Consider the following 25959-nt stretch of genomic DNA (forward strand, 5'->3'; position numbering starts at 1 on the left):
TCTTCATGTCTTCTTTTCCAATTCCTTCACTCATGTTTCTGCTGTGTCTGCATCTCGGATTCATGTATTCTCTTCAGGAACAGAACATACCGTAAGATTGCTCAGTAAAATGTAGTACATTACACCACAACGTGCAGTACATTGCAGTACTAGGTGCAGTACAAGGTGCAGTACACTACAGCACAAGACGCAGTACATTACAGATGTGTTGCACATACTGCGCCACTTATCCTACCGTCCATAACTGTTTGTCAGTTAACGGTGGACTGGGCAGCGAGATATTCTCGTCCCATTTCATAATTCTTGGCGCTCTTTTTACTTAACAGCAAGCTGTCTCCCGGACTCCCGTCTCTCACAATCTCTATGGCCGGCTCAGCAAATAGGAAGTGACAAGGCTGACAGGCCTGCCAGTGCGGGCGGGCGAGCAGAGAGCCAAATGTTACACCAGACCCTGTCACAATCTCTTTCTCTCCCCTTTAATGAGATTCCCAGCTTTCAAATTAGCCTAACTTCTGTGTGTGTGAGCCATTAAAAGCACTTCCTCTCTGATTAGGGCTGTTGGCAGCCGTTACTTTTTTTCCTGTGGGTGATGGTGTCCATCATTAGCACGTGTGTACCTGTGAACGGAGTCACGCTATAGTGTGCTACAACAGCCTCAACTTTAAGCCATCTTCTTCTTCTTCTTCATCTGAGAGGAAGGGCGGCGTGCAAATCAGCTCTTTAGGTGCATTACCACCATATGCCGTTTGCCTAAACACCGCAGGGAATTTCCATAGAAAAGCAGAATTAGTGCTAGGTCAACGTTGGTTGGCTGAGGCTGTGAAATGGAAGTCGTTGTGATGTGCAGTGCTTGCTTTGTACAGTGTTGATGGAACATTTCTCTTCGCAGCCTTTGTTGAGAAACTCATCTTAATTAGCCGGCATCTCAGTTGGGGTTTGGCAAATTAGCTTTTTTCTGAAACAAGTGTTACCTCTCTCCACACGTGGCTGGCTCTTAGAAAGCAGCAGCCGAGGCTTACATGCAGCCGAGGTGCATGTAATTTCTTTATATTAATTTAATTTTAATTAAGTCTAAACATAGAGTGCTCTCTTGTTGTGAGAGAACAGTTATTTCAGATGAGAGGGAGTGCATTCATTTACAGGGTGACTTTTGAGTAGTTTCCACATTCCCAGAGAACCAATGGTTCTCACTTCAAAGCTTCTTTTCATCTGGTGCATTGTGATGTTAAAAAAAAGTATGGCTTGTAATTTGAATATGTACACTTCAACAATGAGACTTAAGCCCACAATATCAACTCCAATGAGATTATTATTTTTTTGCCCGCACTACAGACAGCTATATCGGTCTGCTAACCACAGTACTAGTAAAAGTCCCAGTTCACTACTTGTTGATTCATGATATAAAAAACTTCCCAAAACTTCCCACAGGTATGGGGCACATCGTTCTCAGTCAAAGCAGATTAGATATTGCCCTCAGTGTGACACATTGAACCTTCATTAGAAGTGGATTGCTTTTCTGCGTTCCGTTGCTCCCAGATTCCAACACTCAGTTCCACCACATCAGTGTTTCACTCAGTGCTCATTTGAATGTGCACAAGCCGGTGCACTGTAACTCGTTTCCTCAGGAACCAATCTGCATTTTAATTAAGAAAGGCACTTTAATCCACCAAATTAATTACTTTTCCACTTGTACTTGAGCAGCGCATTTTAATATCCCAAACTAACAAATATGATTTGTTTTGTGATTCCCCCCCCCCCCCCCACCACTGCATTTCAGTTTGATATCAAGGAATCACATCATCAAATCACTCTCAGTAAATTAATTGTACAAGAATTGTACATGTCGTGACGGAGGAAGTGCATTTTAATCATACAAGAATCCTGGAGGAGGGACAACCTTTCCTCTTTGATATAACATAAAACCTGAGCTGCCGTCTCATCCCTAACAGACAAAGTTCCATCAGACTGGTGCATTTACTGCGACTCCGCCTCAACCTCCTCAGCCTTATTAACTTCTGAAGCTTAGATCTCCACAGCTTGACAGCAGTGAGACTCGTGACAGCTCACTTCATTAGTCATAAATATAATTGAACGAAAGGCTACATGAATCTCCCCAGGCCCACACACTGACAGTTGCACAAGCACCCGGTGTTATACTGCCGAGTGTATGGCGTCACTATAAATCAAAATCTCCAAGTAGAAAAGGAGCATACTTGCATGTAGGCACACACATGGATAATAACGTCAAGGGCTATGACACACTCACACACACTCACTCACTGACTCTCTCTCACACATTGCATTCCATATCAATAGCAACATCATTAAGCTGTGTATTGTGCTGTGGTTATTCACTGTGTCATATGCATGTGAGCCCTTGTTGTAAAAATGTAATGGTTATGGGGATATTGTGATGATCGCTATCATGTGTCGTGGAGCTTACTGAGGCTCTTTTCCATTTGGTTCATATGGTGATGTTGAGTCATTATGAGATAGACCTCAATACCATAACAGAGTGAATGCATAGATCACATATTTAATCTCCATTGGGATAGAGCTCAATATGTTTACAGAGTGAATGCATGAATCTCTTATTGGAGTCCATTTGGGACTATACCAGTGAGAGTCATAGTATTAGCTCAGCCTTCTAAAGCTAACATGGCTTTTTATTAGGGTGCCTAGAGTGGAGGAGGGATGCCAGAGGGGCTCTTCAATGGAGAGACTATCCACACTGTGGGCCTTTGTGGAGCTCGGTCAAAATCAAGGGCCCTCCAGCACCTCCCGATCCCTGTACCGTAAAACTTCACCCATGCATTTACACTGAACAAAAATATAAACGCAACGTGCGACAATTTCAAAGATGTTACTGAGTTACAGTTCATATAAGGAAATCAGTCAATTGAAATGAATTCATTAGGCCCTAATCTATGGATTTCACATGACTGTGAATACAGATATACATCTGTTGGTCACAGATACTTTAAAAAAAGGTAGGGGTGTGGATCAGAAAACCAGTCAGTATCTATAACTCTATGTGAAGGAGTGTGACACATCTCCTTCACATAGAGTTGATCAGGCTGTTAATTGTGGCCTGTGGAAGGATGTCCCACTCCTCTTCAATGGCTGTGTGAAGTTGCTGGACATTGGCAGGAATTGGAACACGCTGTCATACATGTCGATCCCGAGCATCCCAAAAATTCTCAATGGGTGAGATGTCTGGTGAGTATGCAGGCCATGGAAGAACTGGGTCATTTTCAGCTTATACGTTTCTGCAACATGGGGCCATACATTATCATGGTGAAAGTTAAGGTAATGGGGGTGGATTAATGGCATGACAATGGGCCTCAGGGTCTCGTCACGGAATCTCTGTGCATTCAAATTGCCATCGATAAAATGCAATTGTGTTCATAGTCCGTAGCTAATGCCTGCCCATACCATAACCCCACCGCCACCATGGGGCACTCTGTTCACAATGATGAAATCAACAAACCACAAGCCCAGACAACATCCAATTTGCAGCTACAGTTGAAACCGGGATTCATCTGTGAAGACTACATTTCTCCAGCGTTCCAGTGGCCATCGAAGATGAGCATTTGCTCACTGAAGTCGGTTATGATGGCAAATGGCAGTCAGGTCAAGACCCTGGTGAGCACGCAGATGAACTGAGGTGGTTTCTGACAGTTTGTGCAGACATTCTTTGGTTGTGCAAACCCACAATTTTCTCAGCTGTCCGGGTGACTGGTCCTAGACAATCTCGCAGGTGAAAAAGACGGATGTGGAGGTCCTGGGCTGGCATGGTTATACGTGGTCTATGATAGTGAGGCCAGTTGGACGTACTGCCAAATTCTCTAAAATGACATTGAAGGTGGCTTATGGTATAGAAATTAACATTACATTCTCTGGCAACAGCTCTGGTGGACATTCCTGCAGTCAGCATGCCAATTGTTCACTCCCTCAAAACTTGAAATATCTGTGGTATTGTGTTTTGGCATCTTATTTTCCTCAGCACAAGGTGCACCTCTGTAATGATCATGCTGTTTCATCAGCTTCTTGATATGCCACACCTGTCAGGTGGATGGGTTATTTTGGCAAAGGAGAAGTGGTCAAAAACAGGGATGTAAAGAAATTTGTGCACAGAATTTGAGAGAAATAAATTTTTTGTGAGTCTGGAAAATTTCTGGGATATTTTATTTCAGGCCAGGAAACATGGGACCAACACTACATGTTGCATCTATATTTTTGTTCAGTGAATTTGCTTAAATCACTGAACACAACAGGTGCTTATTAGAGACAGGCTTCTGGTTGAGCCAGGCATCTATTTCCTTAATGCCACAGCTTTTGCTTATTTGCATAGTTAATTGTTTAATTCCAGCATTCACTTGCATTCACTTACAGTTGCCATTTACACACCGTGTCACATTTTTTTGCCTTAATATGCCTCTATTTAAAAAATATTTAAAAAATAACTTTTCCTTTACAATGGAAGACCATGGTACTTGCCGACGGAGCAACAAGAGGAACTGCCCCTCCCTACCTTCAGGCTAAGCACATCCCAACCTGAGGACTCCATTCTGTCATCTCTTGTCTCTTGGCCCGCTACGAGAGGTCAGCTCTTGCTCAGCCCAGTCCAAGCTCTTCTTTGACCTGGCAACCCAATGGTGGAACCAGCTTCCCCCTGAAGCTAGGACAGCAGAGTCCCTTCACATCTTCTGAAAATATCTGAAACCCTTCCTCTTCAGAGTATCTTAAGTAGTAGCTATATATTTGATTTTTAATACATTCTAAGGCTGCATGATGTGACTTTAAAACTTCTTCAGGATTGGTGGGTCCCCTGCGGGACGGTTGACCTAACGTAGGCTATTGCGATTAGCATGAGGTTGTAAGTAACAAAAACATTTCCCAGGACATAGACATATCTGATATTGGCGAAAGCTTAAATTTTTGTTAATCTAACTGCACTGTCCCATTTACAGTAGCTATTACAGTGAAATAATACCATGCTACTGTTTTAGAAGAGTGCACAGTTTTGAACATGAAATGATATTAATAAACAAATTAGGCACATTCGGGCCGTCTTGATACAAGATTTTGAACAGATATACAATGGTTCATTCAATCAGTCTGAAACTTTGCACACACGCTGCTGCCATCTAGTGGCCAAATTCTAATGGTCAAAATCGAATAATACATTATGGCCTTTCTCTAAACGAATTAGGCACATACCGGTCCAGTCTTGATCCAACATTATGGCCTTTCTCTTGCATACAAAAAGAAAATAAATGGTACAAAAAGAAAATACAAAAAAATGGTTGTTTTTATCTTTGTATTATCATCTACCAGATCTAATGTGTTATATTCTCCTACATTCCTTTCACATTTCCACAAGTGTTTCCTTTCAAATGGTACCAATAATATGCACATCCTTGCTTTAGGGCCTGAGCTACAGTCAGTTAGATATGAGTATGCCATAGGCGAAAATTGAAAATAAGGGTCCGATCCTTAAGAGTTTTTTATGGTGATTTGAAAAAAAGTGAAAAGTTGCATACACTTCATCAGACTCTCCTTCACAATTTGACAAACACTTGATAATATTCTCATCAGGCCTTGAATTTCCCAGCGGCATCCCCCTTGTGTGGCTGTAATTCCCTCTAAAAAAATCCAAGCCTTTTGCGACCAAAGTGGCCGTTGTGCCCTTGGGCTGATTATAATAATGATAATTTTCTTCTCCGAAGCACCTCACCTCATTTTGACTCGCTCAGCCAATGCCTGTTACGTGATTGTGTCCATCTTACAGACATTTCAGCTAAGAAGTAGGCTACAAGTGAAGACAGACAGATCGGGGATGGAACTGCGCTCGTTGTTATCAAATTCAGAGGCGCATATTGAAGATATTAGAACTGTCCATGTTTAGCCTATTTTTCGTCAGCCAATAAGATGAGTAGGTCTAACGAACAGAAAAATCACTAGCCTATGTCAATCCCCCATAGTACAAAAGTTGACCTATGCTATTGGTCAACTTGTCCTTCTGTGCAATAAATAAATATTCCAAACATACTCTGGGACGGTTGTAGGATGCGATAGATCGCAAATGATTACAACCACTCGCATCAAAAAAACTTTTAAAAGCAATGAGACTGATGCAACAGATCAGAACGTTTCTCTTAAAATGTTGATCAACTATTAGGCTATTTATAAGCACAGAAATGTGCACACGGCAGTAGGCTATAAGCGTGAATGTTCCAAAATGCAATCAATTAGCTGAAAACACTATTCTCGAAAGTGAAAACAAATGTGATTATGCATGAAAAGCTTATTAAAAAGGCACATTTTTAAGGTGAAAATGATCTTCTCCAAATGTGAAACTGTACACCAGTTCTAAAGCTGATTAATGTGCTTAATTAATGTGCTTAATTTATTTAAAGGCATGTGCTGTTCCTTGCCATAATGCACAAACTGGGCATCATTCACAAGTGATGACACATGATCCACAAGTGATAGGCTAATATTGTCACCCATCAGATATTCTTAATTTTAATGTTGTCTTTACATATACTAAATAATATGAGTGAAATGAGTTTTGATTTGGAATGGACCATTATCATGCACCTGTCTTGGAACAGGGGCATATGGGAAAAAATTTAGTCATCTATGCACTTAAATAGCGAATGGAAGATGCTTTTCCCATGGTTCATTTTCATGCCAGCCAGGTAAGCTATAGGCCTACTCCTGTTGTCAAGTGAAGCAATGTCCTTGATATTAGGAAAGTTGATAAATAGTATGCTTAGCCTATAGAAAGCTGATGGGATCGTCCTCTTTTTAGTAGAGTCCATTAAAACTCTGTTTTCTCACGCAAATGCATAGCCTATAGAAATGTGGCGCAACATGAGCTCATGGGCTCTCATGAAGTGTTTGATTAGATTTTCAATTACATTTGCATTGATGGAAGGTAGTCCTGACGCATGGTCCTAGGGCTCAGGTCCTCCGAGAGAGAGAAAGAGAGAATTAGAGAGAGCATACTTAAATTCACACAGGACACCGGATAAGACAGAAGAAGTACTCCAGATATAACAGACTGACCCTAACCCCCCGACACATAAACTACCGCAGCATAAATACTGGAGGCTGAGACAGGAGGGGTCAGGAGACACTGTGGCCTCATCCGATGAGACCCCCGGACAGGGCCAAACAGGAAGGATATAACATCACCCACTTTGCCAAAGCGCTACACAATATTGTGCTGCTGAGGTACAATAAACATATATATATATATATATATATATATATATATATATATATATATATATATATATATATATATATATTATATATGTTTATATATATATATATATATATATATATGTTTATTGTACCTCAGCATATATATATGTATATATGTATATATATATATGTATATATGTATATAATATGTATATATTGTACCTCAGCATATATATATATATATATGTTTCTATATATATAGAGTACAGGGAACATAAGGTTGAATATATTATTATAGACATGCTACATCTACTGTCTCTTTTATATTATGACATTTCAGCTAGATCTACTGTCTCTATTATATTATGACAGACCAGATAGATCTACTGTCTTTATTATATTACAACAGTCCAGCTGTATCTACTGTCTCCATTTCACTTTGGCCATTGTTGTGGGCCTGCCCTCCCCTCAACAGCCTCAAATAGGCTATTTCATTTCACAAATAATATTTTATATTATTAATTAAATAATGGCATTAGCATGAGAATAACTTACCAGTTCAAAACGGTGACATTGTTCCTCTTCTGCAGGCACCGTTACAGATTATACACAGTGGCTACAACGGTGTCCTCTCCTTTCAAAAAATATTCCTCCACTTGGGAATCGCTAAATGAATAGTCCTACAACAATCTCTGTCTCACTTTTCTGATCAATTTATTCTAAAATTGTGTGTACATCGGTATATCTAGACTTAGATTTAGCTTTCCCTGACTTAGTCGCCATACTGATTGATATATAAACAGCTGAATCTGCGCGTTTACCAGAACAACGCTGTGCGTAAAATGCGTAGCTCCTTCCGGAATAAAACTTCAATAGCAAATGACTCTTTATGCTGGAGTTTACGACATGGGTTGGTCTTCCAACACACAACCATTGCATATTGCCGCTTACTTCAGCTCATTGGCTATCTACCCAACTAGATTTCAAGACTATCAGTGGTCATTGGGTTAAAATACAGTCAACCGACCTATTTCATCAGAAAATCACTACACTGAAATCCTTTCAAGAGCTCTGCAGTGAATTCAATGTGCCAAGGTCCCATTTTTTAAATTATCTTCAAATTAGACATGTAATTTCCTCATTTACCTCCAAGAGGAGGTTTAGAACTCAGTTGAGTGAAGTTGAAACCCTTCTTGTCACAGCACAATCCATTAAAGGCTAAATATCTTACATCTATAGACTCCTTTCTGAGAAAGGAGGCTCCTCCTTCACTCCTTTGAAAATAATTTGGGAAAAGGACCTTGGTCTGACTATCAGTGATGAGTTATAGGCGGAGGTTTGCGACAGGGTATACTGCACCTCTACTAATGTAAAAATCCAGAATTACACATTACACAAAAGAATCCAATTACACATTTTTGTACACATTTTATTACACTCCTTTGAGACTAGATAGAATGAAAACAGATATGTCTCCTAACTGTAAAATATGTAACTCTGAAAGTAGAACCTATATGCATGTATTTTGGAGCTGTAGAGAGATTGCCAGATTCAGATGTGATTCAGCCTGGATTTGAACCAGGGACTGTAGTGATGCCTCTTGCACCAAGATACAGTGCCTTAGACCGCTGTGCTACTCGGGAGCCCTAATGATGTGAGGGTAAGAATGTTGCCCCTGAGTCGTGTGATGTACAAATGGTTTTACACTTTTTACAATCACTGCTTAATGCGGGCAGAACGGCATCTGCTTTGAGTGCATTTGACCACCATTTTGGCATGCCATGATGATGTCCCGGAGGGACCCATTGCTCTCCAAGTTTATGAAGGGAGTTAGATGTCTGCGTCCAGCAAAGGCCAGTTCGGACCTTGATGTGTTGCTGTCAGCACTTGCTAGGCTACCCTTCGAGCCCCTGGGGTTAACGTCTTTGAAGCACCTATCCATGAAGGTGTCATGTTTTGTCATTGATTATCATGTCTTTTCCCTGTGCTTCCCTTCTATTTGTTTTCCTCTGCTGGTCTTATTAGGTTCTTTCCCTCTTTCTATCCCTCTCTCTCCCCCTCCCTCTCTCGCTCTCTCTCTATCGTTCCGTTCCTGCTCCCAGCTGTTCCTCATTCTCCTAACTACCTCATTTACTCTTTCACACCTGTCCCCTATTTTGCCCTCTGATTAGAGTCCCTATTTCTCCCTCTGTTTTCCGCTTCTGTCCTTGTCGGATCCTTGTTTGATGTTTGCTGTTCTGTGTCCTTGTTCCGCCCTGTCGTGTTTTTGCCTTCTTCAGATGCTGCGTGTGAGCAGGTGTCTATGTCAGCTACGGCCTGTGTCTTCCCGAAGCGACCTGCAGTCTGTGGTCGCGTCTCCAGTCGTTCCTCTCTACTGACGAGAGGATTTCAGTTTTCCTGTTTTGTATTTACCTAAGATAATATCCAGGATTATCGTTTTTGTTTAAGACTGGAATAAAGACTCTGTTTCTGTTAAGTCGCTTTTGGGTCCTCATTCACCAGCATAACAGAAGGTGGCATTCCTGTTGGCTGTTACTTCCACTCAGAAGGTTAGTGAACTTCATGTTCTTTCAGTGAGCGCTGAATGTTTTCCGAATGGGTGCAGACAAGGGGAGTGTTATCCTCCGGCCTAACTCCTCTTTCTTGCCGAAGGTACTGTCTGACACACGTGAACCGGCCCTTATCTTTGTCTGCATACGCACCTCTCATGGCTGCAAGTGGGCTTTTTTTCCCCCAAGTGTGCTGTGCCTGGTTACACTCGACACTTACATTACACGGACTAAGACAATACATTAGTCGGATCAGCTCATTGTGTGTTGTGGTCAGAGAGTTCTGGGGAAGAGCCTATCGAAACAGAGACTCTCACATTGGATTGTAGACACTTACTACAGCATAACAGCATAAGAATGATGGAGGCCACTGTGTTCTTTGGGACCTTCAATGCTGCAGAAATGTTTTGGTACCCTTCCGCAGATCTGCGCCTCGACACAATCCTGTCTCGGTGTAATTCCTTCGACCTCATGGCTTGGCTTTTGCTCTGACATGCACTGTCAACTGTGTTACCTTATATACACGGGTGTGTATCTTGTCCAATCAATTTAATTTACCACAGATGGAGTCCAATCAAGAAACATCCCAAGGATGATGAATGGAAACAGGAGACACCTGAACTCAATTTAGAGTATTATAGCAAAGGGTCTGAATACTTATGTAAATAAGGTATTTCTGTTTTTTTTTATTTTTCGTTTTGTCATTATGGAGTATTGTGTGTAGATTTATGAGGGAAAACATTTTTTAAATCCATTTTAGCATTACAAAATTTGGAAAAAGGGAAGGGGTCTGAATACTTTCCGAATGCACCATACGTAACCTTCATTCAGCCATTCCTATGGGGGAAATGAAACGGGAAAGAATAGCGTTTTGGAATAAGCGCCGAAAATAAGGTCTGAGGTAAACACAAGCTTAGGAGATCTTTATACCTTTTGTTCTATGAGATAATATCAGTTAACATGAACTTTATGAAGCCTTTATGTGCTTTTCCCGATTACATAAATGCTTTAAAATTCATAAAAAGTGACATTAACTGATTAAGATGATCTCAGAACAAAACGTATAAGATCTTCTAAGCCTGTGTTTACCACAGGCCTTATTTTTGGCCTTCATTCTCCATAGGCTTTGTCCAACGAACCCAGGCGGAGTTAGTGTCTACAAAAAGACGACACTACTATTGCTCTCTATGGCTAGCAGTTTCTTCCTGGCGATTTAAACGTCTGATTGCCGTAATATTTTTTAGTCATTACTGAATTATTTAATGCATCAAATCAAACATTAAACCTTGTAAACAATTTAAGGTAATTCATGGTGACCTCGTAAACAATTCATTTAGACCCAGCGTTTGAAACAGGCATTTATTTGTTGAAATGTGTGCCGTTGCCTGGCTATTAAAAGCTACTGGCAGCTATTTGAGGCACAGCATTTAATTGAAGTTTTATGGTATGTCACCTCTGAAGTCAGCACCTGTGGGGAGAGGGCAGGGGCCAGGCAAAGGGCACACACACACACACACACACACACACACACACACACACACACACACACACACACACACACACACACACACACACACACACACACACACACACACACACACACACACACACACACACACACACACACACACACACACACACACACACACACACACACACACACACACAGTCATCATGTAGTCAGTGGAAGTTTGACTGTTGCCCCTCAAGCTCTTCACGGAGCTTAGCTCACAGACGCATGAATAAAACATGGGCAATTGTTCACCTGATGTGAACGGCGCATGGAGAAGAGCGCAGGGCTCCAATAACATACTGTATCTGCTCCTGTGCCGCCCGGCAGTCAGATAGCCTTCTACATGGGATAATGACTGCTCATGCTAATGAGGGTCTAATTACAAAACGCTGAGCTCTTCAGAAACCAACGCAGCAAGGGCAGAGCACCCATAAACTAGTATGTTGCGTGGTATGTTTGAGCAACGGGGAAAGTTACAAAAGGCTGTTTGTCATTGAAAGTATAATAGTGTTGGAAGGATAATGATGTGAGACTGAAGGTCAAAATCATCCAGTGGAAGAGGGGGAGGCCGGGAAGGAGGGGGGGGGGGGTCAGTGAATTTAAACGCTTCCTCTCTCCCGTCTGCTTTTATCGGTGGTCCACATCACAAATCACATCTGTGTTGCTCTGGAGAGAAGGACCAATCAGAGCTGGGAGGGCTGCTGCCACTTTCAGGGGGAATATCTCAATTTTGACAGGTTGTTGCCCCAGCCAGGTCACCCGTGATACAAGTCAGTATTTGACGTCCATCCATGTCTGAGGAGGTCGGGAGATGACGTGGAAAGCAGACACTAGGGGCAACACTAAGCGCTGTTACCTTCAAGTAGGTTTCGGTTTCATTAGGGCATGGTGGATGGGTGTAAGCATCTGCCTCTGGATCATAAGGTTGCAAGTTTGAATCCAGTGATAGAAAGTCGTTTTTTAATCATTTAGTTTTAAGCCTATCCCAAACATTAACCCTTACCTTAAATATTCTGAGTTAACGCCTATACTTAACCCTAACCTTATTAATTCAGAGTTAATGCCTAAACTTAACCCTAACCTTAACAATTCATAGTTAACGTAACCTTTAACACTTCAAAATCTGATGTTTGGAACAACTTCAAAATTGGACTTTTGAGAAACATGGATGAACGTTTCATTCTGACGTGAGACTGTGAGAGCTAGTTTGTGGCCCCTACTGTGTGTGTGTGTGTGTGCACATGGACATGCAGTGGGCGTGCGTGTGTGCATTCGTGTGTGTGTTGTGTCAGCCTTTGCGAGCCTGTCACGGGAGCTCCTTCACTCACTCCAGTAATGTGTGATAGTTGCAGCAGTGAGATGGGGGAGGGGGGGGGGCTTGACTCTCATCTCTCTCCTATTTCTCTCTCTTCTCTTTCTCTCCCCTCTCTCACACTCTCTTTCTCCTATGCTCTGTCTTTCCTCTGTTCTGCGTGAGCGTGAGCTACCTCTAGTGCTGCTGTGTTTTTCCTGGCGGCTCGGTCAGCTCAAACCGGTGGCCATTGGGGGAATATGGGATATGGGGCAGTGGAGCATGGAGATAGAGGCACCACTAACCCCCATCAGGCAGCTGCTACAGGAGGAGGCTCCAACTCAGTTCTCTGTGAATAGCTAGACATGTGACACACACACACATGCACGAAAGCACACACACACACACACACACACACACACACACACACACACACACACACACACACACACACACACACACACACACACACACACACACACACACACACACACACACACACACACACACACACACACACACACACACACACACACACACACACACACACACACACACACACACACACACACACACACACAAACTGGACCCCCCCCACACAAACTGGATGCCCATTCTCTATCTAAGTCTGTATTGGCCTGGCATTTAGTTGTTCTAGCCAAAGTTGTGTTATAAGGCTGTGGCATAACATAATTTGCAGCCACAGAGTCGTGTCCCGGTGGATACTGCCTGTGCTGCGTGGCAGATCTATTCTGGGTGTCACTGTGTGTACCGTTGTATGGTGGTCACTTCATTACAGTGATTCCTAGATGGGGGATCACGACCCATCACTGGTTTAAGACTGGACTATGGCATTAGTCTTCAGATAGAGCTTTTGCCAGTAACTTTCTCTGGTCTGGAAGGAGAGGAAAGGAGGAGAGTACATACCTAATCCCAAGCAGCGATGCAGTTTAACCCATGTGAGAGCTCCAGCACGTTGTTCCTTCTCCAAAGACGAGTGCGTTTGTTTCGGCAGAGAGGTCACAAGGCTCCCTTCCCCGTTCATCTTGAGGGACCATAAGGGAAATTCCAAAATGCTTTCGATAGACCACCACACAAACTGTAGCCTGTACGTCACTGAAGGTGGGTGACTGAAGACACTGGGCAGGTGGCCTTTTCCTGGGCCTAGTTTGTAAGAGTAAATCAAATCAAATCCAATTTTAGTTGTCACATACACATGGTTAGCAGATGTTAATGCGAGTGTAGCAAAATGCTTGTGCTTCTAGTTCCGACAATGCAGTAATAACCAACAAGTAATCTAGCTAACAATTCCAAAACTACTACCTTATAGACACAAGTGTAAGGGGATAAGAATATGTACATAAAGATATATGAATGAGTGATGGTACAGAGCGGCATAGGCAAGATACAGTAGATGGTATTGAGTGCAGTATATACATATGAGATGAGTATGTAAACAAAGTGGCATAGTTAAAGTGGCTAGTGATACATATATTACATAAAGATGCAGTAGATGATGTAGAGTACAGTATATACATATACATATGAGATGAATAATGTAGGGTATGTATACATTATATTAGGTAGAATTGTTTAAAGGGGCTAGTGATATATTTTACATCATTTCCCATCAATTCCCACTATTAAAGTGGCTGGAGTTGAGTCAGTGTGTTGGCAGCAGCCACTCAATGTTAGTGGTGGCTGTTTAACAGTCTGATGGCCTTGAGATAGAAGCTGTTTTTCAGTCTCTCGGTCCCTGCTTTGATGCACCGTACTGACCTCGCCTTCTGGATGATAGTGGGGTGAACAGGCAGTGGCTCGGGTGGTTGTTGTCCTTGATGATCTTTATGGCCTTCCTGTGACATCGGGTGGTGTAGGTGTCCTGGAGGGCAGGTAGTTTGCCCCCGGTGATGCGTTGTGCAGACCTCACTACCCTCTGGAGAGCCTTACGGTTGTGGGCGGAGCAGTTGCCGTACCAGGCGGTGATACAGCCCGACAGGATGCTCTCGATTGTGCATCTGTAGAAGTTTGTGAGTGCTTTTGGTGACAAGCTGAATTTCTTCAGCCTCCTGAGGTTGAAGAGGCGCTGCTGCGCCTTCTTCACGATGCTGTCTGTGTGGGTGGACCAATTCAGTTTGTCTGTGATGTGTACGCCGAGGAACTTAAAACTTACTACCCTCTCCACTACTGTCCCATCAATGTGGATAGGGGGGTGTTCCCTCTGCTGTTTCCTGAAGTCCACAATCATCTCCTTAGTTTTGTTGACGTTGAGTGTGTGGTTATTTTCCTGACACCACACTCCGAGGGCCCTCACCTCCTCCCTGTAGGCCGTCTCGTCGTTGTTGGTAATCAAGGCTACCACTGTTGTGTCATCCGCAAACTTGATAATTGAGTTGGAGGCGTGCGTGGCCACGAAGTCGTGGGTGAACAGGGAGTACAGGAGAGGGCTCAGAACGCAATCTTGTGGGGTCCCAGTGTTGAGGATCAGCGGGGTGGAAATGTTGTTGCCTACCCTCACCACCTGGGGGCGGCCCGTCAGGAAGTCCAGTACCCAGTTGCACAGGGCGGGGACGAGACCCAGGGTCTCGAGCTTGATGACGAGCTTGGAGGGCACTATGAGGACCAGGTTGGTGGGATGAGGAATGTGCAGCAACAATAAGTTCATTGACCGGAGAGGGAGCCTCTGTCTCTCTGTGTCCCCACCGCACCCTCCTCACACACCGCCCCCTCCTCACACCGCACCCTCCTCACACCGCACCCTCCTCACATCGCCCCCTCCTCACACCGCACCCTCCTCACATCGCCCCCTCCTCACACCGCACCCTCCTCACATCGCCCCCTCCTCACACCGCACCCTCCTCACACCGCACCCTCCTCACACCGCACCCTCCTCACACCGCACCCTCCTCACACCGCACCCTCCTCACACCCTCCTCACCAAAGCCATTACTGCATTCCCTCCATTTTCTGCAGGCCATAGACAGGACAAATGTCACTTTGAGAATAGTGTGGAATCCCACTTGAAATTGAATCAAATTTGTGGGTGCAGCGAAATGCTTGTGTTACTAGCTCAATAGTCCAGTGCAAATTGAACAGATGCTTTCATCTAAATCGACTTACATTCAGGCGTGTATACATTTTACACATTGGTGTTCCCAGGAATCAAAGCCACTACCCTGGATTTACAAGTGCCAGGCTCTACCAACTGAGCTACGAAGGACCACAAGAACCGTAATGCTAAGCCACTTCAATGAGTGGGTGTTTGTGGGTGTGCACAGCAGAGCAGCATGTGTTTAGAATCCTTTCCTCTTGACTTTTTCCACTCTGTTCCCAAATGCACCAACAACAAAAAATCTCCCAGTGTGTTTCTTTCCCGGGTCGACTTGCAGGAAATGACCTAACTACTATACTGCCAGGAAGACGAATGCAAAGCAGCATTCCCTGGAGCATCTTTTGATGTCAGAGCATTGAGAATGCCCCTGGATATTGGACTCCCAAATGAAACCCCCAACAGCTGGAGACAGCCTTTTCCTTGCTCCTGCTCTACAGCACTGCGTGCGTAGGCTTATATTTCCAAAATATGTACACTTGGGCTCAACGTGATTTTGCATTTGAGTAATTTAGCTGATGCTCTTATCCAGAGCAACTTACAAATACCACAGTCGTAGTAGGTACATTATTCCCTCAATAAAGGAGTTATCAGCGCATCCAGTGCTACTGGGAATACACAAGCGCAGGTAACTTGATGACCATAGCTTCGCTGCATGAGGAAGCTGTGTAATGTTATCGATAGCAGACAACATAATGACTTCATTTCCCCTTTCACCATTAAAATGATGATATGACACCATGAATAGAAAAAGACCAGAACGAATCCTCAACCCAAATAACACCTGTATCAGTCATCCAAAAGCAGTCTATACGTATATACTGTACATCAAAAATATATATTAAAGAATGATATGTACAGAAGTAGATATATTACAGTGAAACATGTCAAGAACCCAGTATATAAATACAGGCGGTGTGTATAAACAGTGTAACAAGAAATACAATGTTATAATAGTGATAGTATTATCGCGATGGGAGAGGATCACTGTTGCAGCGCTAAGCATCTGGAGATATTGCACTGCTGCTTCTCAGAAAAACAGATCTGAGAGAAGTGGTGGTGTTCTTACCTGGAGTTTATTATCAAGGTGTTGTACGTACGTGTGTAGACAAGAGTTAGAGCTACTGTCAGTCCTTTGATCAGCTGGCAGTTTCATCTGCGTCGTTGGAACAGTTAGTTGTCTTCTGTCTGGGAGATGAGGAAAAACTGTGTATCATCTTGGAATGCAGCATTTGATCTGGTTTATTTCTCATCTTGGGAAAATATGCAGAAACGTTTGAGTACATTTTGGAAAAACATGGTCAATGGATGCAAATATGTTGGCAAGTATATTGGTGAGCTAGGTTTTGAAATTGTGGTGATGTTAGGAATCGGTGTGAAACGTTCTTTATTCAACACAGTCTAGGTGAGAATCCTTGCCAAAGCAACAAAATGAATACAGCCTAGTGCTGCAGCATGAAGTGAAGGGCTTACTGGTAAACCTCAGTGCTCCCCACACAGGCTCAGCCCTCTTGGGAAAACAGAAGAGTGCTTCGGCGATCATCAGATACAACACTGAGTCAAGACAGCCAATAGTATATGTCGAGAGATATACCTGTGTTTTGAAGCGTACAGAAAATCATACCCATGTGTCCGTGAGTTCATGTCAAATACCTTACTGAATTTATGGTATGTAATTGTTTTGGGGAATATAAAGTGTGTGTGTATGTGTGTGTGAGTCTGTGTGTACGAAAGGGAGAAATTTTGTCCATGATTTTCAGTGGTTTGTGTGTCAAATCAAATCAAGTGAGTTAGTGTGTGTTAGTTGTGTGTGTGTGTGTGTGTATGTGTGTGTTGTGAGTGCATGCATGGGTATGTTGGTCTGGTGCTGGTGCTCCTGCCTGACGCATTTGTCAGTGACCATGCCAGTGCCTGTCTCCGTGTCCGTCCTTTGGCCACCGGTCTGGACACTGAGAAAGGAGAGGAAGACGGAGAGCCCAGGCCAGCCCAGTGTTCCGGCATGACTAACACAAGGCTCCGGCTTCACATTGGCTGGAAGAATGCCTTCCTGTAAAGCCATAGCCAGGGGCGCAATTCATCCGCCACTGCTGTTGTTGATGAGCTTTCTGTTGATTCAGCTCAATTTGCCATCAAGTAAACAAACAAAACATGGTCATCCCGCTCCATATCACTCTGTATTGCCATGTGGTGTGTTATTATGGTCCGTCTGTGTATAGTCATAATTGCTCAGCAATATTAGGCTAAGCCGGGGAAAAGGTCCTGTTGGCTGCTCACGCTGCTGGTTGTTTTAATATGGTTCAATCGCTGGAGTTCCAGTGAGCCTGTGTGTTTTCTAGGTATTAACAGTGTCTGAACTCCTATCCACATGTCTGATGAACCATGAAGAGAGAGAGAGAGAGGATTAATCATCCCATCAGTGGATTATACAGAGGAAGAGGAGGAGAGAGAGCGAGATGGTGATTAATACAAGATGGACAAATTACCCTTGAACAAACAGAGGGATGTCTCAACAATGAGAGGCAGACAGAACGGGAGAGAGAGGAGAGACAGAGAGAGGGAGAGAGGAGCGATATACTGTATGCCTGTGGATAGGTGATGAGCCTCCTGCGAGTCTAATGCTCTCTCTCTCTCTCTCTCTCTCCCTCTCTCTCTCTCTTTCTTTCTCTCTCCCCCTGTCTCTCAGGAGGGAATGTATTTCGCTTCAAATGTTGACACTGCAACCAAAGTTCTCCCATGACACATTTCAGGCGAAAGTAGTTTTTGGCAAAGCATCCCGGTTGCAGCAGTCTATAGAGCTAGAGAGATAGCTGTGTGTGTGTGTGTGTGTGTGTGTGTGTGTGTGTGTGTGTGTGTGTGTGTGTGTGTGTGTGTGTGTGTGTGTGTGTGTGTGTGTGTGTGTGTGTGTGTGTGTGTGTGTGTGTGTGTGTGTGTGTGTGTGTGTGTGTGTGTGTGTGTGTGTGTGTGTGTGTGTGTGTGTGTCTGTTTGTGTGCGTGTGCATGTCTGCGTGTGAGTGGGTGTAGTGTGAGCCGAATCCCTGATGCCTTCCACTTCCAGCAGGGCCTGGTTCCTCTCAGAGCCTCTCCAGTCTGAGAGAAAGGTTTCCGGCTGTGCTGCTGTTGCTTAATGCAATGGAATAATGTAACGAATGGAATGGTTGTTCTAAATCTTTCATGCGTCTCAGGTCTGGCTGTATGCACGTGTATTTGCCAACACATCCAAGTGTAGACATGTATAAGAGTAGGGCTTTGACTTTATCCTGGTGATCCTGGTTACAATGTTCGGGTAAAACGCAGTGCCCTATTCATGAGTTACAATGATATGGGCTCGTGTGCTAATGTGGGTGTATTCTGTGTTGCGTGTGTGTGTGTAGCAGCGGGACGGCCTGGGTGGCCGGGATGCCACTGTGTGCCCTGCCAGTCCACGGTGGATCCTGAAGGGCAGGAGGACGGAGTGGTGGGGACGGAGTGTAGCAGGCTGGGAGGGCACCACGCGTCTGGAGACATGAACCTCTGCTGGAACGAGATCAAACGCAAGTCCCTCAACATCCGGTAAGAGGCTGCTTACAATGGGGTTCAATGGGGTTAGGATTCTGTTTTACATTGGGTTTCAATGGGAGTGTGTTGTGCACCTGGTTTGAATGGGTGAAGAATGTGTTTTACATTGTGTTTTCAATGGGTGTGGGATGCGTTTTACATTGGGTTTCAATGCAAATCAAATGCCATTTACTTTAGGCAATGGGAGAGAATCAACAATGTTGCTCTCACAACATGCTGTGCAAACATGCGTCTTCCAGTGAGTCCTTCATGTGTCAATGTTTTTGAGGTGTTGATATTTCTAATAACCTCGCTGTACTTGCGTTGCAAACCTGTTAATCCAATTTGTTCACTGCTGTTCCCACAATTAAAAAACCATTGTCTCTATAATGTGCTGTCACGAAATGAAATATTCTCTTCCAACTCGGAGTGGGCCTAGCCATTATGGATAATATGTGGGTTAATACTGATCCCCCCCCCCACCTTATACTTGAGAGGTCTGTATAGGCAAAACAATTAGGAACAATTGTAGTACTGCTTTGATGCTTAATTGGGAGGCGCCCCTGCCTGGCATATCATTGGTATGTCTTCAATTCAGCTGGCATCCCTTAATTACTAGTTTGACCCCGAACATCCCAATTCATCCAGAGGGGACATAGGAAGGAATATATTAGTGGGGATATTGGTTAAGACAGTTCTCCCTGCAGCGTATTGTAATGAGATCTCTATGGATGTCCTGCAGTGGTAGCACACACATACGCTTGCACAGACACACACACCCAGGCGAACCCACCAACACACACACGCACGCACGCACACACACACACACACACACACACACACACTCAACCCCTTCTGACATCATTTGGCCCACAGCGAGAGAGAGACAGATCGCTACAACAACAGTCATGAGTGGAGAGCGAGTGGAGCGTGAAAGCCAAGAGATGTCCCCGAGAGATGTGTACAGGACTGAGTGCCAACTCCTGGACAAGTGGAGGTTGGTTTTTATAATGGCTTGTCAGGGTTTGATGGATATGTGGTGTTGGAGCCTCTGTTCCAATGGCAGATATAGAAAGAGGAGGAGGAGAAATTATGGAGTTAAAGTCCTCCCGATGACTAACTGGCCAAGGCCTCTCCTGCTTCTCCTGCTTCTGCCTGTCACCATAGAAACCACACTGCAACCATGGTACTGTGTAGACGACAGTAGCGTCTTTGTGGCAATCAGCATTCATTGTGTGTGTGTAGGCACTGTACATTGAGAGTATCTGTAAGGCATAACGCTGAATGATTATTACTAACCTACGTTTGAATGCTCAGTGCGTTGAAACACGTTGACAAGCTTGGTAATTCACAGATTCTGAAGGTTGACATGAAGAACATTAAGAACTTCTTCTCTCAGTGAGTCACACCAGTCGAGGTAATTATATTCTCTACGACAACAAAAAAAGTCGAAGGACTAGACCGACTACAGTCTGTAATTGACGTTGTGTTTATGATACAGTTGCTGAGGCAGTGGTTGGTTGCTTGAGCTTCGTTATGATTAACACTCCAATCAATGACGCCACAGCTCCATATGATAGCTATTCTGTAGACATGGCTGTCATAATGAACTCTAGATGATTACGGATGTGAATGGGAACACACCTGATTTCCTCGGGCGTGGTGATAAAACGGGTATACATCAGATGAGCTGCTATTGCAGGTGGATGCAACACATGGACCCTTCGTATAACGGAACGTGCCTAGAGCTTGAGGAAAGTGCTACTCGTTTGAACGAGACCGTGTTAATGTGTGTGAGCAATGCAATTCGAATGACTAACTGAATTGATGGCCGAATGGTCCCAAGCCTTTCAGTTAGGCCCACCTTACTGATCATCCTCTTCATCATCATGATACAAAAGTTTCTAGAGGTTATCTTTGTTATGCCCTTGCAACAGTGGGCTATTGTTCTGGTGGTGTGTGTAACACTGACGTACTGTGGCCTGTGGAGAATTCCCTCTGGGGGTGACGTGGGTGGCAGACTGGCACGCTGGGAATGTACAGTATGTGCCCATGGAGGGAGGGAGACATGGCATGGCTGGGATGATTTCAGAGTGCCACCCTTATGTTCTCTGATCCACTGTGTCTGAGGGCCAGACCCTCTGAGCAAGTCTCTGTATTCTCTGTTCTGTCTGGGTTATAGCAGGTCTCTGTCTGGGTTATAGCAGGGTTCTGTCTGGGATATAGCAGGGTTCTGTCTGGGATATAGCAGGCCTCTGTCTGGGTTATAGCAGGCCTCTGGCTGGGTTATAGCAGGCCTCTGGCTGGGTTATAGCAGGCCTCTGACTGGGTTATAGCAGGGTTCTGGCTGGGTTATAGCAGGGTTCTGTCTGGGTTATAGCAGGCCTCTGCCTGGGTTATAGCAGGTCTCTGCCTGGGTTATAGCAGGTCTCTGTCTGGGTTATAGCAGGTCTCTGTCTGGGTTATAGCAGGGTTCTGTCTGGGTTATAGCAGGGTTCTGTCTGGTTTATAGCAGAGTTCTGGCTGGGTTATAGCAGGGTTCTGTCTGGGTTATAGCAGGGTTCTGTCTGGTTTATAGCAGAGTTCTGTCTGGGTTATAGCAGGTTTCTGTCTGGGTTATAGCAGGGTTCTGGCTGGGTTATAGCAGGCCTCTGCCTGGGTTATAGCAGGGTTCTGTCTGGGTTATAGCAGGGTTCTGGCTGGGTTATAGCAGGCCTCTGACTGGGTTATAGCGGGGTTGTGGCTGGGATATAGCAGGGTTCTGTCTGGGTTATAGCAGGCCTCTGCCTGGGTTATAGCAGGTCTCTGCCTGGGTTATAGCAGGTCTCTGTCTGGGTTATAGCAGGGTTCTGTCTGGGATATAGCAGGCCTCTGACTGGGTTATAGCAGGGCTCTGTCTGGGTTATAGCAGGTCTCTGTCTGGGTTATAGCAGGGTTCTGTCTGGGTTATAGCAGGGTTCTGTCTGGTTTATAGCAGAGTTCTGGCTGGGTTATAGCAGGGTTCTGTCTGGGTTATAGCAGGGTTCTGTCTGGTTTATAGCAGAGTTCTGTCTGGGTTATAGCAGGGTTCTGGCTGGGTTATAGCAGGCCTCTGGCTGGGTTATAGCAGGCCTCTGCCTGGGTTATAGCAGGGTTCTGTCTGGGTTATAGCAGGGTTCTGGCTGGGTTATAGCAGGCCTCTGACTGGGTTATAGCAGGGTTGTGGCTGGGATATAGCAGGGTTCTGTCTGGGTTATAGCAGGCCTCTGCCTGGGTTATAGCAGGTCTCTGCCTGGGTTATAGCTGGTTTCTGGCTGGTTTATAGCAGGGTTCTGGCTGGGTTATAGCAGGGTTCTGGCTGGGTTATAGCAGGACTCTGTCTGCGTTATAGCAGGGCTCTGTCTGGGTTATAGCAGGCCTCTGACTGGGTTATAGCAGGCCTCTGGCTGGGTTATAGTATGGCTATGTTGGGGTTATAGCAGGGTTCTGGTTGGGTTATATTATGGCTATGTCGGGGTTATAGCAGGTCTCTGCCTGGGTTATAGTATGGCTATGTCGGGGTTATAGCAGGTCTCTGTCTGGGTTATAGTATGGATATGTTGGGCTTATAGCAGGGTTCTTGCTGGTTTATAGCAGGGTTCTGTCTGGGATATAGCAGGCCTCTGGCTGGGTTAGAGCAGGCCTCTGGCTGGGTTATAGCAGGGTTCTGGCTGGGTTTTAGCAGGACTCTGTCTGGGTTAGAGCAGGTTTCTGGCTGGGTTATAGCAGGGTTCTGGCTGGGTTTTAGCAGGACTCTGTCTGGGTTATAGCAGGGTTCTAGCTGGGTTATAGCAGGGTTCTGTCTGGATTATAGCAGGGTTCTGTCTGGTATATATCAGGGTTCTGGCTGGGTTCTAGCAGGGTTCTAAGCTGGGTTATAGCAGGGTTCTGGCTGGGTTATAGCAGGGTTCTGGCTGGGTTATAGCAGGGTTCTGACTGGGTTATAGCAGGGTTCTGGCTGGGTTAGAGCAGGCCTCTTACTGGGTTATAGCAGGGTTCTGGCTGGGTTATAGCAGGGTTCTGGCTGGGTTATAGCAGGGCTCTCAGTAGTTTTTTTCACTCTTGTCCCTTTCCATCATCTCTCTCTCTCTCTCTCTCTCTCTCTCTCTCTCTCTCTCTCTCTCTCTCTCTCTCGCTCTCTCACTCTCTCTCTCTCTCTCTCTCTCGCTCTCTCGCTCTCTCTCTCTCTCGCTCTCTCTCTCTCTCTCTCTCTCTCTCTCTCTCTCTCTCTCTCTCTCTCTCTCTCTCTCTTTCTCTCTCTAGTTCTCTCTCTCTCTCTCACTATCTCTCTCTCTCTGTAGTTCTCTCTCTCTTTCTCTCTCTAGTTCTCTCTCTCTCTCTTTCTCTCTCTAGTTCTCTCTCTCTCTCTGTAGTTTTCTCTCTCTGTAGTTCTCTCTCTCTTTCTCTCTCTAGTTCTCTCTCTAGTTCTCTCTCTCTCTCTCTCTCTCTGTAGTTCTCTCCCCCCCTCTCTGTATGTCCCACCCCCTCCTCTCTCATATCCTGGCAATACCCCCTATAGTCAGTCAGTGTTAACTACAGTGTTGTGCCCCACTTTATCCTCCACCAGCTCTTCCCTGCAGTATCTCCTGACTAGGCCTAGCCTCTACAGGCTCTGTTGCGCTCCAATTACATGATAATGATTCCTGAATAGACCTTCTATCCAACATTAGTTAAGGGTCAAGTGTGAAAATAGCCCTCGGGCCAATGGGATAGTAGAGGTGGGAAGAACTTAAATATTATTGGATCATTCAGACATCAATCATCTACTCAGTTGGTGTGGGTGGGATGTCATTGTCAGTAAATATAGTTTCTTTAGTGTTAGAATTAGGTTTTGGTAGCCTCAGGGGGTTGTGTTTAAATGTTCTTATTGGTTCCCTAATGAGTTGCCTCGCTTAACCATGTTAGTCGATTCGCCTGTCTCGTTCTACTCGGGGCAAACTAGAGTGTGTAACTGTACATAATTCCTGTTCCAGCTTGGGATCATTGGCTTCATACGGGCAGCGGAGGGGACGGGAGATGAAGTTTAAGAGAAACAGAGGGGACACAGCTCCAGCATCTTTTGGGAATGGTACCATGCAGGCTCGTAGCGGGGTGGAACACTCAACAGGGAATTAGGGAGCCATTCATTATTTCATATTATCAAATCAAATCCAATCAAATTTTATTTGTCACATACACATGGTTAGCAGATGTTAATGCGAGTGTAGCGAAATGCTTGTGCTTCTAGTTCCGACAATGCAGTGATAACCAACAAGTAATCTAACTAACAATTCCAAAACTACTGTCTTATACACAGTGTAAGGGGATAAAGAATATGTACATAAGGATATATGAATGAGTGATGGTACAGAGCAGCATACAGTAGATGGTATCGAGTACAGTATATACATATGAGATGAGTATGTAGACAAAGTAAACAAAGTGGCATAGTTAAAGTGGCTAGTGATACATGTATTACATAAGGATGCAGTCGATGATGTAGAGTACAGTATATACGTATGCATATGAGATGAATAATGTAGGGTAAGTAACATTATATAAGGTAGCATTGTTTAAAGTGGCTAGTGATATATTTACATAATTTCCCATCAATTCCCATTATTAAAGTGGCTGGAGTTGGGTCAGTGTCAATGACAGTGTGTTGGCAGCAGCCACTCAATGTTAGTGGTGGCTGTTTAACAGTCTGATGGCCTTGAGATAGAAGCTGTTTTTCAGTCTCTCGGTCCCTGCTTTGATGCACCTGTACTGACCTCGCCTTCTGGATGATAGTGGGGTGAACAGGCAGTGGCTCGGGTGGTTGTTGTCCTTGATGATCTTTATGGCCTTCCTGTGACATCGGGTGGTGTAGGTGTCCTGGAGGGCAGGTAGTTTGCCCCCGGTGATGCGTTGTGCAGACCTCACTACCCTCTGGAGAGCCTTACGGTTGAGGGCGGAGCAGTTGCCGTACCAGGCGGTGATACAGCCCGCCAGGATGCTCTCGATTGTGCATCTGTAGAATTTTGTGAGTGCTTTTGGTGACAAGCCGAATTTCTTCAGCCTCCTGAGGTTGAAGAGGCGCTGCTGCACCTTCTTCACGACGCTGTCAGTGTGAGTGGACCAATTCAGTTTGTCTGTGATGTGTATGCCGAGGAACTTAAAACTTGCTACCCTCTCCACTACTGTTCCATCGATATGGATAGGGGGGTGTTCCCTCTGCTGTTTCCTGAAGTCCACAATCATCTCCTTAGTTTTGTTGACGTTTAGTGTGAGGTTATTTTCCTGACACCACACTCCGAGGGCCCTCACCTCCTCCCTGTAGGCCGTCTCGTCATTGTTGGTAATCAAGCCTACCACTGTTGTGTCGTCCGCAAACTTGATGATTGAGTTGGAGGCGTGCGTGGCCACGCAGTCGTGGGTGAACAGGGAGTACAGGAGAGGGCTCAGAACGCACCCTTGTGGGGCCCCCGTGTTGAGGATCAGCGGGGAGGAGATGTTGTTGCCTACCCTCACCACCTGAGGGCGGCCAGTCAGGTAGTACAGTACCCAATTGCACAGGGCGGGGTCGAGACCCAGGGTCTCGAGCTTGATGACGAGCTTGGAGGGTACTATGGTGTTGAATGCCGAGCTGTAGTCGATGAACAGCATTCTCACATAGGTATTCCTCTTGCCCAGGTGGGTTAGGGCAGTGTGAAGTGTGGTTGAGACTGCATCGTCTGTGGACCTATTTGTGTCACGGTTCATGAATCCA

The 25959-nt window shown here is 44.8% G+C and overlaps 1 protein-coding gene across 1 annotated transcript in view; it reads left to right on the forward strand.

The window, feature by feature from the left end:
* Positions 1-25959, forward strand: part of drp2 (dystrophin related protein 2) — a 270718-nt gene that overhangs the window by 69449 nt on the left and 175310 nt on the right. The window contains exon 3 of the mRNA XM_046296549.1: positions 19052-19229. Coding sequence (XP_046152505.1) covers positions 19183-19229 — 47 coding nt within the window. The 5' untranslated portion in view covers positions 19052-19182. The remainder of the gene's footprint in view (positions 1-19051; positions 19230-25959) is intronic.

This window comes from Oncorhynchus gorbuscha, linkage group LG13, assembly GCF_021184085.1.
Source record: "Oncorhynchus gorbuscha isolate QuinsamMale2020 ecotype Even-year linkage group LG13, OgorEven_v1.0, whole genome shotgun sequence".
In the NCBI taxonomy this organism is placed as follows: Eukaryota; Metazoa; Chordata; class Actinopteri; order Salmoniformes; family Salmonidae; genus Oncorhynchus; species Oncorhynchus gorbuscha.